This window comes from Callospermophilus lateralis, chromosome 15 (genome assembly GCF_048772815.1).
Source record: "Callospermophilus lateralis isolate mCalLat2 chromosome 15, mCalLat2.hap1, whole genome shotgun sequence".
NCBI classification, from domain to species: domain Eukaryota; kingdom Metazoa; phylum Chordata; class Mammalia; order Rodentia; family Sciuridae; genus Callospermophilus; species Callospermophilus lateralis.
The window spans coordinates 79,015,831-79,034,074 of NC_135319.1; the positions used below are offsets into that span (position 1 = coordinate 79,015,831).

At 49.1% G+C, this 18,244-nt stretch overlaps 1 protein-coding gene across 2 annotated transcripts in view; it reads right to left on the minus strand.

Annotated features, from left to right (window-relative positions):
• The window catches only part of Afap1l2 (actin filament associated protein 1 like 2), an 89,658-nt gene extending 71,981 nt beyond the window's left edge, over nt 1-17,677 (minus strand). Inside the window, exon 1 of one of the 2 annotated variants that reach the window (XM_076834147.1) lies at nt 17,592-17,677. In XM_076834147.1, coding sequence (XP_076690262.1) covers nt 17,592-17,607 — 16 coding nt within the window. In that variant the 5' untranslated portion in view covers nt 17,608-17,677. Of the gene's footprint in view, nt 1-11,653; nt 11,672-17,591 lie in introns of those variants that run through there. The other variant, XM_076834148.1, reaches the window with a different exon arrangement.
• Nucleotides 17,678-18,244: the final 567 nt, after the last annotated feature.

The window sequence follows — 18,244 nt, forward strand, 5'->3', positions numbered from 1 at the left end:
GAAAAAAGAAAAAAAAGAAAGCAGCAGCAGAGTAGGGAGATGAAGAGTCAGAGCAGACAGGTAGGGGGCTCTCCCCATGGCCCAAAGGGTGCTAGAAGGGGCAAGCAGTGAGATGACTGTGTCATCATGAATGTGAATTGTCCCTGCCCTGCCCAGGCAGCAGCTGGTGCTGTATCTGCCTCTTAGTAGCTTCCAGGGGACCCAGATGTTCCTCGGGCCCAGCAGGATCCCCTGGCCAAGCCAAGGAAGCAGCACCCAGGGGGTCATTGAACAAAGCACCCCAGCAACAGTGTGTCCCCGGGAAGAGGTCCTTCTGGAGCTGCAACAAGAGTTGAAGTCACATGGGCACCTTTCCTGTGGCCACATAGAGCTTTCTGTCCTCTGTGCCTTGCGAAATGAGGGCACTGCAGATAGGCACATGGGCATGTGTTGCCAAGACAAAAATGCCCTTCTCTGTCGGAACGGAAACTCTTATTGAGCCTTCCCTCCCCTTTCTACCATTATCCTTTATCTAATTGCTCATCTAATCAGCTAATTTCAAAAGAGACTTCACCCTCCCCTAGGTCTCCATGACCAGGAGAATCTACCTTCCAGCCATAAATACTCCAGGGTTGAGCCCGAGTCAGGAGAGGATTAGCTTGGCTGCGATGATACTAAAGACTCCCCTTTCCCTGGAATTGCAATTCCAGGCACAACACAGAAATAATCGCCTTTATATTTGCCCAGCGCTTTTCAGTTTTCGAAACACTACTACAGATCATGTTTCACTGATCTTCCCAATAGCCTGTGAAGGAAGGTGAGCACTAATTATCACAGATGGGGAAAACTGAGGCTCTGGCAATAAAAGACTAATGAGGTGCACTTACATTCATCTGATGGGTTCAGAACCAGGAAACAGCTCTCCTTAATGAATGAATCAGCCTCCTCCTCCCAACCCACAGTCCAGTGCAGCATAATGGAAAGCAAAGGTTGCTGGCATCAGAAATGATCAGATCCATGGCAAATTCAGCCCAAAGTCTTATCTCCCCAACAGCTAACATTCTGAGGCTCTGACCTTGTGCTAGACCCATCACCACCAAACTCTCTAAACATAAAATATCATTCAATCCTTATAAATCCTCAAGGAAGACAGTATTAGCCCCTTTCTGATGAAGAAATCGAGTCTCAGAAATAGTAATTGCCTAAGACTGCAAGTTCTGAGATTGAATTAGGTCTGTAATAAACCAAACCTTGTAACTTTGAACATCATTGTATTTTGGATTTCCTACAACTAAACACAGACCTTAGTTAATCTGAACGGCAGGGAATGAAGCATTCAGATCCGTTTTGTTTTGTACTGGGGATTGAACTCGGGGGCACTTTACCTCTGAGCTACATTCCCATCTTTTTTATTTGGAGACAGGGTCTTGCTAAGTTGCTGAGGGCCTCACTTGCTGAGCCTAACCTTGAACTCGCTACCCTCTCACCTCAGACTCCCAAATTGCTGGGATTATTGGTGTGTGCCCCCATACCTGGCTAAATGCTTCTTAAAGAGAGAGCACTGGGAGACCATAGATGGTTCTGAGGCTAAATCGCTGCTTTCCTTTCCTGGCTTTGCCTGTGGGAGGGGCATGGATCATCATTCAGGGATCTCAGGCAACTGTCCTATTCCTTCCACCAATGTTCTGGGGGCCAGAGAGCTTCTTCCATGTCCCTTTGCACCCTTGGCCCCCTTTGGTAAATGTGAACTGTAATAGATCTGTAGCGCCTTCACCACTTTGCAAAGGATGAAGGAAGATATTCTTTCAGGATGCGCCTGGATTTTTCCTGAAGAATAAAAAGTGTTTTGAATCCAAGGTAGTGCACAGGTGGGATTCGCTGTGTGCAGTGTACTCGCAAAGATGCAGGCCCCTGACCTGGACCAGGTCTCTCCATGGCCCCTCACTAAGGAACCCTCCCCTGCACCTCCACCTCACACACACACGCACACCATTTTGGCATGTGGTGGCTTCAGAAGCTTACTCTTTCCTCTCTGCCTGGAACTCACAACCTCAGTTGTCCAGGTGGCAGGCTCTTTTTCTCCATTTAAGTCTCAACTCACATGTCTCCTCCTCACACAGGCTCTCCATGTTCTCCCTGCTGGTGCTGGAAACCCCCTCATCCCCACCACCCCCTCCTCCCCCGTCACCACCAAATTGCTCTCAAAACATCCTATGTTCTCTATTCATGTTAGTCACTGCTATCTGCAATGATCCTTCTTTAGAGCTGTGTCTACTTGTTTCTGATCCATTTTCCTCCATTAGAACATAAGCTCCATCAGAACAGGGGCCTTGCCAACACCAGGCCAGGCTCCCTCAACACCTGGACGATGCTTGGCACAGAGAAGGCTCCAAAAAGCCCGTTGTGTGAAAACCTGGAAATGCTCACATGGAAGAAGCTATTCAAGGACATCAGCAAGGTCATTACAACCTAACAAATCCTTTGAGCCAGAAAGGCCCGTGGGGCTGACGTGAACTTGAGAAAGAGTGATGATGACCTTCACCGTCCCATCACTTGAGCAGTCAGCACCCAGTGGACCTGGCAATTGGGCAGGTCCAGAGTGTGGGGCAGAAGGTGGACACCGCCAGCAAACGGACAGGTCTGAGGCAGAGCAGCTGGAAGAAAGAGGTGTGGACAGACAACAACCACTGTCCAAGAACAAATGATGGGAAGACAGTCAAGCCCCCAGAGCCAACCTCAGGGTTGTCTCCATTTCCTGAAAACTCTTTCAGTTCTTGGCTTTCAATGTAGTTGGATTTACCACCCACCTGCAGGGCCCACACCCAGAGAGTCACGCTCCAAGACCCCAGAGCTCCAGGTCCTGCCTCCTGAGCCCAGGTAGAGAACATCACTGGGCAAAGCAAATGTGGACACCACTTACCCTGGTCCAAACGGCTCTTTGAATCTCAGTCACAACTTTGAATCTCAAAAAAAGGCTTAAAACAAACAAACAAACAAAAAAACACAACACAATTATCAAGTAGAATAAAGGCAATATAATAAAAAAAGATCAGAGGCCAACACAGCCCTGGGCTAGTGGCACACACCTGTAATCCCAGTGACTCGGGAGGCTGAGGCAGGAGGATCACAAGTAGGCCAGCCTCAGCAAGTGAGACACTGTCTCAAAAAAAAAAAAAAGGACAGGGGATGTAGCTCAGTGGTATTGGGTTCAATCCTCAGTAACCAAAACAAACAAAACTGGGGGCAGGGGGAGGGCACGAGAGAAACTGGGGGAATATTTCATTCTCCAGGTGGAAGCGGGCAAAGTGGACTCCTAAATTATAGAGCCTAGTGACCCTGCATCCAATCAATCAGGTGTTGGAAAAATCCAATTCTACTGCTTTCTACTCATTTGACAAGCATCTGGACACTGGCTCTTGGCCATGACCTGTACTTGGCAACGCAGACCCACAGATGACTAAGTGACCAGGCACTCGGAGTGGTGGAGGGCAAATGAAAAATACATAAGTATTTAAAGCCAGAACAACCCTCCCAGGCTTGAGGGGGCCTGGGCAGGAGCAACCTGTCCCCCTGTGATAATGGCAGACTACTACCCTCACTGCAGCTCTGATGGCCTAGTGTGAATTCTGGAGTCAAACGTGAGGGCAGTGTTCTCCTGCAGCCTCCGGGGAAAGGGCCCTGGACAGTCTACCTGTCCACGGGAAGGGACTGGCTCCTTCTCAGAGGTTTCCTGCCCTCTGTTCCCACAGCACGCTGCTTCAGTTTCTGGCGTTGCCCTCAGATACCAAATTCAAGCCAGAATTATTTATAGGCTTCCGGTATCACGACTAAACCATTTCTTCACCGGATCCCTTCTTCCCCTACTCCCAAGTGGCTTTTCAAATAGGCACCTTTCTGTTTCTATGGGTTCTGCTTAATGTGTACAACGTTATGCATTTTTAATGGCTGTCAATGCTATTGTCTAATGTCCCCCTCTGCCTCTGACTCCTCAGTCAGCACTAGGTCCAAGAGGCTCCTCCTGCCGCAAAATTCCCTATGATATTCAGCCACCAGTTCCCTCATCCCCTCACCCAGATGACAGCACCTAGCACCTAGACTGCTTCCCACTCTCCATCACAACAAATAATGCTGCAGAGATCATCCTCAAGCCTGGCCCCAGGGACCTAGACATTTCCTTGGGATCTGCTGGGTCATACGGTAAGTGAATATTCGGTATACCCAGAAGAAACCTGGCTGCTTTCCAGACGTGGCATTAGCCTGGCTCCCTCAGCAGGGCTGTTGATCCCAGTATCCCTGAGAGCATTATTGGGCATCAGGTGGCCTTCACATTTCTGCCAACCTAGCAGGTGCTTATTTCCGTTGGATGCTTCTGATGACTACAGAAGCTTTTCACCATCTTCCTCACTTGTCAACCCCTGTTCATATCCGCCCCCTTTCTAGCAAGGTTTTTTGTCTTTTACTGGCTGATGTGCAGGAATACCTTGTATATCTTACACCTGGAAGGTTTTACACATTGCAAGGCCCCGCCTTTCTGCCAGCTGCCTGTTACGGCTCAGAGTGTCCACAGGTGAACAGAGTCCTTAACTTTGTTGTAATCCGACTCTCAGAAGACCTGAGAGTGGTAACCATTTCTTGATCATTCAACTCCTGTTTCTGGAGCCCGCATATATCAGGGGTTAGGCTCTTGGCCACAAAGAAGAATATCTTTGACCCTTTGGGGCATATAGCCTACTGGAAATACAGTACAACTACAGCCTTGACAATGACCATGGCCACAAGGGCTGTATGAGGTGCGGGCAGGGTTAAGATCTGGGAGTAGGGGGTGATTGTTCAAGGTCAATGTGACAAGGCAGAGTGAGCCTTGATAAATAAGCTTGTCAGGCAGTCCTGAGGGAGGGCGTTTCAGGCCAATAGACTAGCACATGCAAAAGCCACAGTGGCCATCTATAAGGGATTGAGCAAGGCTGGGGCCCAGAATGAAGAGACAGGTTGGGCAAATAGGAACGAGCCATGTATTGAAGCCAAGTATCAGACTTTCTCCAGTGCAGCACAGGACATGTACCTTCTTGCTCTCCCAATGACCACTGGTGAAATTACTCTAAACACCATCTATACCCAAGGAAGAAGGCCTGGTTTGGGATCTTAAGAAATCTAGACCTATCTTAGCTATGGAAGCAATGTATTATTGCCTCTGGACCCAAAGACAGAAAATCTTAGACAGGGAACAGTTTATGTGCATCAAAGTTCAACTGTCAAGGGGGATAGGAGACATCCCCTAGACAGGTCTGGATCATTTTGAAAGAAATAAAGAGCTTCCCTTCTTGGCCTCAGTTCTCAGCCATAAGATTCCCCAACTGCCAAGTGCACTGGTGCCGGAAATATGCCGCATTAAGTCATTAGTGACACAGCGGAATTTTACCCAAGACCCCGAAGGATCCCTGCCAACCAGCTGTTTCCTCCTGAATCTAAACCATTTTCACACTCAATAATGGTACTTAGCAGGGGGGAAAAAGTCATTTGTAAATATTTTGCTCTAAGCTCTGTGACTGCCCTTATTTTTTTTCCTATCAGAGAAGAAATCTACTTGCACAGAGACATTACAGTCACGCATGGAGGCAGCTTCCTGAGGAACCCCAAGTCACTCCATCCCAAGAGCAAGGTCTCTGAGCCCTGTTACCTTCTCTCCTCCAACTCATCCCAACCTTCCCTCAGCACGAAAATCATCTTTTGGTAGAACAGTCTGTCCTTTTAGTACTTTAGGTAAATAAGTTTAAAAAAATGGGGCTCTCATTTGACACCACTCCTTCAACACACACGTACGCACACACATGTGCTCCAACCACACCTGACATCTGTAAATGCTCAGGGGTACAAGGACAGCAGGAGGGGGCCAGGCCCCCAAGACAGAGTCCATATCCCCCCAACCTAGCAAAAGCTTCCAACATAATTCCTTCACCACTTTTGCTCTGAGATGACTCCCAGCTTTATTGCTAGGGACAGGGAGTCATTAAGTGTCCAAAGCCACCTCTATTCTCCTGCTTAGGACAAGGGGCTCCCTCTTGCATACAGCCATGTTCCACATCAGGCTAAAATGCATGGCGACTCTCTCTTGCCCTGCTTAGCGAGCTCCAGGGGCTCCCACAGAGGACGCACACTGCTGCTCGCTCTCTCCCTGCACAAACAGCACCTTACCTCCCTGCTTACTTGAGAGCACTGGGGGATCTGTGTCCTTACCTGGGGTCAGACAAACAAGACCCCCGCCACTCAGAGGCTTGCTGAAAAGCTGAAGCCACTTTCCGTCATCAGTAGAGACCTGCAGGCGGGGCTGGGGACGAGTCATGCTTGCGGAGGATTTAATTTCAAAACCCACAGCCCAGACTTTCCCTCTGAGAACAAGAAGGCCACTCCGCTCTCCAGGGAACCAGTGCACGGAGGGCCGGGAGCGACACCTGGATCCCATAACTCTCGGAGATGGGCTCCCAGGCAGAAGTGTTTACAGTTACACACACCAAACCAACATCAGATGACAGAGATGGGCGCCTGCCCGCTGGGAAGCCAGGAGGTCAATGGGAAAAAATTATTTTAGGCAGTGCTGCGCCTGCATGCTTGGAACTTTTATCCAAACAATGCGACGTTCTCAGGCTCCCCCTGTGTGGTGCCGCCCCTCCTCTGACACTGTTTCCAGGGAAGGAATGAATGGCAGGGGGAGGAGCCATGCACAGGCTGGGACTGAGGGTCCCACCCTCAGTGGGCGCTGGCACTACTTAAGGACCTACGGAAAGAGCAGCAGAGCTTCCTTTTCTAGTCACTCTGACCCGACCAGCACGAGGCCAGGTGGGCTGGCGAGGTCTCAGGGCCAACGTGACCCCTGAGGGCTGCGGGAATGGGCATTCTCTCCAGAAGGCCACGTGAAACACCACCTTCAAGGCCTCAGCAAGTAGCCAGGGCCACACAGAGCAGATTTTCACACAGGCCTCCTCTTCCAAGGGAGACATACGGAGGACAGGCCCAGTTTCCCTTCCCAGCCTCTGCAGCACCAGCCTCTCCCGGGGAAGCCTGGAATTCTGACCACGGCCACTCAAAATGAGAGCCTGAGGGTACCAGAGACTGGGGACGAGAGGATGCGGAGAGGTCCTCTCTCTTCTCTGGGTCTTTGTGGCCTCAGGTTCTCAGAGAGAATCCCTTTTCTGGACTCAAGACCCATTCCTGAATGGAACTGGCAGGAAAAAAAAAAAAAAGAGGGGAGGAGTGGCAGGCAGTCAAGAGGGAAAATGAGGAAGCAAAAGGAAGGAGGAAGGGGGGGGAGAGGAGAGGAGAGCACGGGGCTGAGCCTGGGCGCCCTGAAGAGCCGTCCTGGCTTGCACATGAGGTTTTGTGGTCAACCCCTCCAGCTTTGCTCGGGGCCAGCTTTCACAGCATCTGAGATGTGAGACTTGAACCAGAGAGGATTCCAGACTCCACTGAGACAAGTACCTGTGATGGCTCCCAGGAGATCCCCAGGGTTCCAGACACCAGGAACTGTCATAGTGTCACTGCACACAGACAACCACACTTGATGGTCTCCCACCCTATGATCCTCAGCCACGAGTCCAGTAACACCCAGTAGGGACCCCACCTCTAAAGCACGCCAAGACCACGGTGTCAAGGCCAGGTGAGCCCTGACAAAGGAGCTTGCCAGGAGGTCCCGAGGAGAGGGCATTTCAGGCCCATGGACCAACACTTGCAAAATCCAAGGTGGGAAGCTGCGAGGACCTCAGAATTGCTGGGGGGCAGGGTGAAGTGAAGAAGAGCGACTCTATCATGCTTGTCAAGGACCAGCCACGCTGCATGAGCCGCTGGAGCAGGCGTGAGGCTAAATGGCACTGAGTGTCTCTGCCCCACAACTGCCACTTTGTCATCCTTCATTTCTTCCCATTTGTGCAACAAACAACCAAGCAGAAGCCACAGGAGGTTTCTGTACCCTGTAGCACCTGCTGGTGACACATCTTTATTTCTTCAAAGAATGTGCTAGTAGAGGATATCATAGAAGTCCTGACAGTGCAAAGGACAGTAGGGTGGTAACTATCCCTAGGTCATAAGGAACCCAGGACTGTAATCAAATATTTGCCCTCAGGGAGACCCAAGCCATAAAGATGAAGTTGAGATGCCCCAAGCAAACTGGCCACCAGACAGATCTCAGCTCTGGAAGCAGGGCCATCAAGCACCCTAGAGTCCCTCCCAAAAGGACTTTGAAATTCAGTAAATCAGCTCAATATGTTCTAGGACTGTGGGTATTAAATAAAAGAAGTCACTGAAACCTCTGAACAATAAGTTCATTCAACACAACCTTTTTTTCCTGCCCCCATCTGGGGACTTGAATACAGTGAACATGAATAAATTCTGTTGTGTAAAAACTAGGGTCGGGGGAGGGGTGGAGGATGGAAGGAAATGGCAAGATTCCCACTTGTTGGTCAAACAGGAAGGCTAAGACAGTCTTCAAAACCCAAAAGGATGTCAGCGTGCCTGGATAGCCCTGGGAGATGGTGGTCACGGTTTGCAGTCAGGTAAGGAAGTGTCCAGTCCCCTCGCCCGTCACTCCCAGCTGTTCCTTTGCATACAGCAGTCCCTCCATTCTTGCACTCAAATCAGAAGTGGGCTCTGGGGCCATCCTAACTTGGTGGTTCTTAAATGGACCAGCCACAGTCAGACCTGACCCTGTGTCAAGAAAGTTTCACTACAAATATGCACAAAAAATTATTTTCTGCTTCTCCAACCTCCACCCCAACAACATCAAGACAATTAGAACTAAGAAAAGTGTCAGCTATCACTCTAATTGAACACCCCAGGATGGGTAGAACAGAACTGACTCGGTAGATGACTAGCGGCTCGGACATGTTTGTGATTAAAAAGTGCCACGTGTCTGAAATCTCCTGTGTAATTCACAACTGAACATGTCCTGGGCCCAATACAGTCCTCACAGATGGACAGTCCACAGCCATCTAATACAGTGTCCTTAACGAAGCTGCAGAGATAGGGCCTAACTCCCCAGGGCACAGAACCAGGCAAAATTTTGTTTTGTTTTGTTTTGTTTTTTCTTTTTCATAGAAGATACCAAGATGCTAAGATCCCACAAGGACTAACAGAGTGACGCTCATCCTTTATTCTCAGAGGAGTCTCATTCTCTGGCCTCAGGCAATGAGCGCCAGTGATTCTGCCCTTGCATCATAGGCTTCCCCCGAATGGAAACAAGGTACTGATGCCTCACCTCCCATGGGACTAGGTGCGTTATTTTAATACATCATGGTTCTTCTCTCTGAAAAATCAATCCTAGTTAACATAGACAAGCAGGACTGCCAAAAAAAAAAAAGACAACCAGGAAATCATTATGGTGCAGACATGGGTACTCCATTCCAACTCAATAACTTTACTGGCAAAAAAAAAAAAAAAAAAAAAGACTGTGGAAAGACTGCCAAAGTCAATACATTAGATCCATGTGTGGATAGCAGCAGAGCTCCCACGGTGGGAGCCCAGAGCTGATGCTCCAATATTCCAGGGCCATCCCGGGCTCATCTCCTGCCTGGTCTTTAGAATCTTTCTTTCTAAATGGAGACAGAGCTTCCACCATCTTCGACTGTGCGAACTGGAATAGTCTCCGGCATTTAGAATACACTATCAAGATATCCTGGTCTTTTTGTTTTATACCTCAATTCTTTTTTTTAATATTTATTTTTCGATTGTAGCTGGACACAATACCTTTATTTTGTTTATTTCTTTTTATGGGGTGCTGAGGATCGGACCCAGGGCCTTGCACATGCTAGGTGAGCGCTCTACTGCTGAGCCACAACCCCAGCCCTGTACCTCAATTCTTCACCCTCTTCTACTCCATCTCCATCACAACCTCACCAAGACTTGGCTTCTGTTTTCAACCTGGAATAATCAACTTTACCCTTAGTGGATCCTTCCTCAGCATCTGCCACAGAATCACAATATGATAGGGTGTTTTTAAAAGGCAGCTTTACTGAGGTATGATTCATACACAGAAGAAAAAACAACTTCCCTCTTAACTACATAGTTTTGAGTTTTGACAAATACATGGAGCTATGTAACCACCACCAATCAATAAAGATATTGAACATTTCTATCATTCCAAAGATGTCTCTCCTGTCCCTTTGTAGTCCACCCCTCCCCAGCCCCGCCCCACCCCAGCAACCACAGTTTAGGTCTGCTTTCTTTCCCTCTATGTAGTTTTGCTTTTTCCAGAAAGTTGTATAGATGGAATCACAGTGTGTAGACTCTTGAGTCTGGCCTCTTTTTTCTTAGCTTAACATTCTGCTGTGTATCCCTAGCAGTTAGTTATGATTTTCTTCTTTTAAGCCTGGGACTTTCACTTTCTAATCAAGAGATTGAGTGACTGCTCTAGCTGGCCTTTGCTACAAAGAAAACAAATAATTGATTTAGAGGCATTTAATAAAGCCAGGGTTTTGGAATAGGGTGACCCTCATCTCAGTGTGCCCAGGAAAACCAGGACAGTTGGTCATGGAACTTGGGAAAGCTATCCCCAGAGCAGGCTTGCAGGTTTGCCCACAGCGAGTCCTTCTGGTGCACAGCAGGGCGCTCTCTCCAGCTCACAGCTGACTCTCTTTTCTTGGTTGAATCGAGATCAGAAGGCTAATTTGCAATCTGCTGGGCTGAGCTTCCATACCTGCCTACCACCCTCCACCAGGCCTGGAAGTCCACGTGAGAGTTTCAGAGCTGGTAGAAGAGAATGAGGGGGTCTATTTAGAAAACAGCAAAGCAGGGCTTCTGTGGCCCAAGGTGCCCCTCTCTGTCTTCTGACCCTTAGCTCCCGTCAAGAGCTCTGACATCATAGTGCCCTGCCCCATTCTGTGCTGGCTCCAATGCACTATAATGCATCCAGATGGACGCTGGCTCTCCCGTGCTTCTCTGCATTCTCCACACCCCTCATTCAGTGGAGGTTTTAGTTAGCTTTGAGATTAACTAGAGAGAAAGTGAGAACCAAGTAACAGAAAGTTAGCACCAAGTAACAGAAAGTTAGCAAGGAGCTCAAAGCCATTGTTAGAATTTAAGGGTCTCACCTACATAAACTTACTGAGACATCAGTGAAGTCAGGCAAGACAAGGCTGCAGCTCCCCACATAAGGCTGAAAATCAGCAGTTCCTGGGGGTCTCCTTTCAGCTTTCATAGAAGGACCACAAGTGCTGTCTCTGGGAAGCAAGGATGCCTGGGAACTGGCTGAGAAGCCCCAACTCTGAGTTCCCAAAGGCTTTGTAAAGCACAAGATGGTTGGTGCCCCAAGTAACCGTGAGGACTCCCACCTGGTGGGCAGAACCACATCACAGAAGGTATCTGCTCTCCTGAATTAACTTAACATTCCCCTTCTTCATGTATTTACCAAGAGCTTTTCCAAGTTATTCCTCCAAGCAGCCTGGGGGGCAGATTAGTAGCCATTATTCTCACTTGTACAAAGAAGGAAACAAGACCTAGAAAGAGTAATTGACTGGCCCAAGGTCGCACAGCAAGTTAGTGTCAAAAGCCAGATTAGAAGCCCGAGTCCCTGGGTGCCCAGGCTGACTCCCCAGAGCACGGGCTGAGCCAGGAGCCAGGTCTGTGCCCTTGGGAGCCTGGTGGCAGTCCCAAGAGCTGCTGCAGAGGGCATAGACAGCCTCATACTCACAAGTAGAAACCTGCAGGATCCTTCTCTGAACCACCAAACAGCAGCATCCCTGTGCTGGAACAGACAGAAAGAAGGCTCAAGTCGGGCAGCCCCGGGCAGACCCAGGCAGTCACCGCAAGCTCCTCTCCACTTCCAAAATGTGGCTTTGAGATTTGTCTTCATTTTGCTTTGTGATCCAGTCTGCTCTTGAGGGTCAGGGCAAGGGTCACGGGCCCTGTGCCTGGAATTTATTCCCTCACCAATCATGTCCCAGACCCTACCTATGCCTGGTAACGTGCCAGAGGCTGGGGAGGGCCACTAAGACAAAGTCCCTGTCTCGAAAGAGCTCGGCCTCGCGGGGAAAACATATATTCACATAATTACGAGACCACGTGACTAATTCAATAAGTATTTGTCGAATACCCACAACGTGTGGGGCATTAATGAGGCTGTACCAAAAGTAGTGAGGGACACAGGTGAAACTAAGGGAAGAATTGTGGAAGAAACAGGTGGGCAGGTCCTGAAGCTGAGATGAGTTTAAATTAGTAGCTAGTCCTTTCCTGGCTGAAGAGACACTGATAATAAATGACAGGACAGCGTTTTGAACACTTCTTTCTAAATAAATTCTTGAACAGCAATTCTCCCTTTAGAAATTCAGTTCTCAGGGGTAGTATATCTTGATTCTGACCCTCTGAACTGTTGCTTAATCTCTTCGGCTCAGTTGACCTGTCTCTCTAATGGGAGTAAATAAATCTATTTCAGACCATGGCTCCGGACTTAACAATCTTTGGAGACAGAGTCACACATGAGTCCTTAAGAAACGAATTCCTCACATAGTCTAGGGCATTCCCTTTCCCACTGAGTCTACGACTCTCCAGCTCTCCACAGGAAATCGGTCTTATTTATAAGAATCACAATCCTAAGCTGACCCTTGCTGGGTGACCCAGCTCCAGTCCCCCATCACTTGGCTCCCCTCCCCAAGACATGTCCTCCCTCCAAAGATTCCTCAGTGACCACAGAGCAACTAGCATGGAAGAGTGGTTGCAAAGTCCCATGGGGGAACACTGGAGGCTGATTTCAGGATGGAGAAACTGAGCCCTTAAAAGAGCTCAGTGACTCACCCTAGGAGCACAAGGGTCTTGGGGTTCCTGAGCTGCTGCCCACCGCCCTGGTCGGTGACTGTGCTCCTTCCTATCTCTGCTAAAGGTCGGGTTAGAGCATGCCATCCTCCGCCCCCTAGACTCGGGGAAGTCTTCCTCCCCTGAAAGACAGAAGTCTTGAGAGAAACATTTCCTGTCATTAAAAGGATTTGGAAGAGAACTGGCACCGCTCCCTCAGCTTTGAAGAGCCGTGGCCCCTCCTGGCCCTTTAATTGTGCTGGATCCAGCCCAGTTCCCAGAGCTCCCACCCTTTCAGGAGAGGGGACGGGCCCAAAGCAGAATTCCCCCACGGCAGGGGCCTTTCAGCACCCTCAGTCTTTCTGTCTTTCTGTCTCAGACCATTTCAGTGCCCCAGCATCAAGGGCTCCCACACAAAGAGCTTCAAAGTCAGGAGAGTTCAGGGTCAAGGGCTCTGAGCAAACTGTGGGCTTAGGATTCCACGTTGGAGACTGTTTTAAACGGCATTCTCACAGCGCCTCCAGCCTATGATAGCTGAAGGTGACTTACACTAGATTTCTGTAGGTGTCACAAGATTCAGTCAAGGAACCTGGGATTAGGAGAGGACATCCCCTTCACTCGGCACCTGCTTTTCTTTCTTTTAGGTGAGGAAGGTGTTTATATAATTACAGTCAACCCTCATAGTCCAGGGTTCTGCATCCTCAGATTCAACCAACCACAGATCAAAAATCTTTGAGAAAAAAAGTTATGTTGTGGCTAACATGTACTGTGTAGCTTATGCAGTTAGGTACACCATGGTTGCATCTGTATTAAACATACTCAGACTTTTTTCTTGTCCTTATTTCCTAAACAATACAGTATAACAACTATTTATATTGTATCTAATGTGATAAACAATCAACAGATGCTTTAAAGTATATGAGACAACATGTACAGGTTATCTGCAACTTAGACCATTTCATGTAAGGGTCTCAGTCATCCTTGGATTTTGATATCCCTGGGGGGTCCCTGGAATCATTGCCTGATTCCAAAGGACCATGGCACTTTTTTCTATTTTGACATTTCACTTTTTAAAAGGAAGCATGACTCTCAATTTTGACTGCATATTAGAATCACCTGAAGACCTTTTAAAACTACAATGTCCAAGCCACTGTCCTGGACAATTAAACCAGAATGTCAGGTGGAGCCTGTTCTTTTTGTTGTTGTTGTTTGTTTGTTTGTTCTTTTTTTAAGAGACAGGGCCTCGCTGAGTTGCTTAGTGCCTCTCTTTTGCTAACCCTGGCTTTGAACTTGCGATCCTCCTATCTCAGCTTCCCAAGCTGCTGGGATTACAGGAGTGTGCCACTATGCCCTGCTGAGCCTGCACTTTCATATTGCTCCCCCACATTTATAATTTTTAAATCCCCTAGATTATTCCACTGTCATAGGTGGAATGTCAATAGGAAAAAACTAGAGCTCCTAGGTGTGGAAAATAATTCCAAATGGCAGATTAAATGTTATCAATCTGCTCATCACTCTTCATCCATTTTTCCTTTTCAAACTTCTCTGATCACAGATCTCAGAATTCCTAGACAAGTTTTCAAGTATTTGCCTGGCTTGACTCTTTGCCATTCCTTTCCATATCCAGTGCCCTAGAGCTAAGTGGGGAAGCAGGGGATTAGACCCAGAAACCAAAGAACATAGGAAAAGGATTTCAATTTCAACCAATTTCTCTGATCCAGAGTCTGAATATCTCAACCAGGCCCCTTTGGATCCAAATATGATGCAATTTCAGGAAGCTTCGGCATGATCTTCCAAGTGCAATCCACAGATAGTAGGTCAGTCGCATTTGGCCCTGGATCCGCTCACCAGCTGGGCGAGCAATAGGAACCAGAATCCTTGACTACATGGGGTGAGTTCAGCCAATGGGCTCGTGCACAGTGATACAGGATGCTCTTAGGAGAGTCATAAATATGGAAATACCCATAGATGGGCACCTTTTCAAGGCACACTGTAGGACTTGGCACCACAGGTTAGCCACTTATGTGGGTCTTACTGCTTTTACAGATTCATGTGGGACCCATTTTTGCTTAAAGTCATAGCTATCTAGCAGATGGGCTTGGAAAAGACTAGAAGAGAAGTCTGGAAGGTTTTTTGTTTGTTTGTTTGTTGTTGGTTTGGTTTGGTTTTGTTTGTTTGTTTTTGTGTTAGGCACAGAGTGGTTCCACCATCCTTTAGTTCTGGACCTCTCTTTATGTCCTACATGACAATGGAAAATCAGCCCAGAGCCTAAAAATGATAGGCTATTTTGGGGGTGTGCGTAATGAGTAACATGCAGGCTGGGGAACATGGAAAAGCAATTTCTCCTATAAACAGTAGCTATAGGAGATTTACAAATTAGAGAAAGTATTTTGAGAATGTGACGACAGTGATGAGATAGTCTACCTATGTGGGAGAGGGAGAGCTCAACCTTGAGAATGTAGAAAGACGGGAGGTATTTAAGGGGAAAAAATTAACAATTAAGAAAACATTTAGTAGCATTACACTTAAGATTTTCTTTATAATTTTTACATAGGTTCTGAGAATCCAAACAAACCTTGTTTTTCCATTTTTGTTTAAGCCGCTATAATTACTCCCCAAATCTTCAATTTGACATTTTTTCAAAGCCCTCAATCTCTGACCAGCAAGAGAATATTGATTCTATTAAAGGGGCACTTGCCAATCAGATCTGGAGCCCAGCATTATTCATTTTGCATAGACCAATGTTTCCATTCAATGAGTGTTCAAAGCACAACTTTTGCCTCTCAAGAGAACAAGAATTCTACTGGGGGAGAAGGGGAACAAAATTCCTTGGGGAAAGGTAAAACAAAAAATATTAATAGCATGATGACACTGAGAACTGAAAGATTTTTTTCTCATGAGTCCAACATTGGAAGATGAGCTCAATTAATGAGTTAGATTACCCTCTGCAATCTTGAGAATTCTCAAGATTGTCCATTCATCACTGTGTCTGATTTACTGCAAAACAGTAAGTCAGATAACATGTGTTACCAGAAAACAAACACTCTGAACTAGAAACTACACTTCTTTAGTTGGCAAGAAGCCCCCAACTGATCCTCTTCTAGGGTGGGAGGATTTTCAACTCCCTTCAGAGAAAGATAAACTAAGAGGATTTTATCAGGTCAAGAGCCAAATCAGAAACTATTAACACGGAACCCTGCTGACGATTAGTGGTGAGAAGTTGGGCATTTGGCAAGAATGCACCTGTTACCTTGATCCTTGGATTAATCTGTTGACTTGAGAAAGTAGCTCAGAACCTGGACCCTAGATCATGGGGCAGATACCCTCTCCGCTTCACAATTCAGAAAACTGAAAGGACTCTAGAGCCACCTTCAAGTCAGGAGGTGACCCAAATCCTGAATTCCCCCAAAGGGGGAAAGGAATACACAGAGAGGGGCTGTGACCTCCTCCAGTGTTTGAGACTGCATAAAGATGTATTCCACAACAAAACAGATCGTGATCCCATCAGAATGTGAGATTAATGCCCTCCCTCCCCGATTAGAAACGTGAGAGAGGCATCAGGGAGGCGGTCACAGAAAAATTCATTGTCAACAAATTTAACCCAGTTACCCCTATCCCCCACTAGCTTCTGTCTGCCAAAGACCCTACTGGTTCAGGTGAAGCGCTGTCTAGGATTTGGTTCTTTTACCTTCACCAGTAACCAAATGACTCAGATGAGAAAGGGCAAAATGAAGTCCAAAGACAAACTGGTTTAGGGAACTAAAGCCCGTCCCAAATGTCCCTTTATGTCAGTTTCAGAAACAAGAAACCATCGAGGGTGAGATTCCTTGGGAAGCCGAGCATTCTCCTTTATTACTCAATCCCAGGGGAAAACAAATATAGAAGCAGTATTTCCTCTGGCAGGTTTGGCCAAGACCAACCCAGCACGAGAGCAAAAGGCTTTTCCAAAGGGAGGGGGCGGCGGGGCCAGCGTCCTGCTTAAGGGGCAGCTCTCTGAGCTCCTTTTTCAAAAGCCCCGAAAACCAAGGCTTCTGGAGTCCAAGCCCCCAGGCTCTGAAAACGTGAGCTAGCTGGGCACCTGGCACAACGGGGACGGCCTGCCCAACAGGATTTGGCCAAGATCCTCGCGGTCAGGGCCAAACCCAAAGCTCGCTCAGCTGTGCTACTCGGCGAAGCCCCTGGGCCGGGAAACCTCCAGGCGCTCCACCTGCTGGGCACCTCGTTCGGGCCTCCAACCTCCACACCCCACTCAGCTTAGGGTGGCGGGATCTGAGAAGGGCTCAGAGAGAAACCATTACCCAAGTTGCGTGACGAAAGGAAAGGCCCGACCTAGCCAGGACTTAACAGCGCGCCCACCCCACCACCCCAGGCGCTTCCCGCACCCTCTTCCCGAGTTGGCTCTTTCCCAGGATCTGCAGGAAACCCCCCATCCGGCGCCCGTGCGAGAAAACCCAACAAACGACTCACCCCTTTGCCCCGGCACCGCGGCACGATTGCGACCTTACTTGGGGCCCCTTGACTCTAGGCATCTCTTTTTTCCCGGCGGCCAACTATGGGTGGAGAGGGGGACGCGGGGCGCACCCTCTCCTTCTACAGGTGGGAAGCGTAGTCATCACCCCAATGCCGACTGCCGCCTTCAGCTCCCACGACAGTCAAAGGGCCCAAGCCGAGGCCGCCAGAGGAGCCCACCTCTGTCGCCCCCTGTTCGGCTCAGGTCGCCTGGGCGGGGGCAGTCGACTTTGCTCACCTGGATCCCGGCGGGATAAGCCCTAGCCCTTCTTCCCCGCACAGGACTAGGCGGAAGGGAGTGGGTGCGCTCTGCGCGGGACCCCGCGCCTCACCTTTGTACCGCTCCATCGGGTCCACGGCTTGCGCTCTCCCAGCTCCGCTCCGGCGCTGCGCTCTCTGCGCTCGGCTCGGCGCCCAGGCCGCCGCGCTGGCCCCTCCCAGTGAGGTCACGCTCACGGCCGGACCTCCTGGAGCTGCCGCCGCGCCCCGGGCCCTTGGACCGGGTCTCCACCCGGGCGCGACGGTGCCGCCGCCCCCGCTGGGGAACTCCGCAGCCCGCCCGCGCGGACAGTCAGCGCTCAAGTCAGTGCGCACCCGGCCTCGGCTCCCTGCCCTGGCCGCCTAGTACTTCCTTCAAGTCCGGATCGGGAGGCGGCGGGAGGAACGGGGCTGAGACGTTCCCACACCCAGGGGGAGGTTGCAGGAGGAGCAAGCTCCACTAGATCTCCAAGATCTGTTTTCTCAACTGCGGAGCCTGCAAACCCAATGCCAGGAGGAGGAGACTGAGGTCCTAGCCTGGAGATGGAGATGTGCCTAGAGCGCCTCCTGCTTGACCCTCGAGGCAGAGCGCTTTTGCCCTTGGCCTACCTCGAGGGGAGAGGTGGGGGTCGAGGTGGAGGCCACTCAGACCTTACTTGGGGGCTCCTTGACTCTAGGGGCCCCCAATCAATGCCTGATCGGGATTATTTGGGGGGCTTCTCCACCC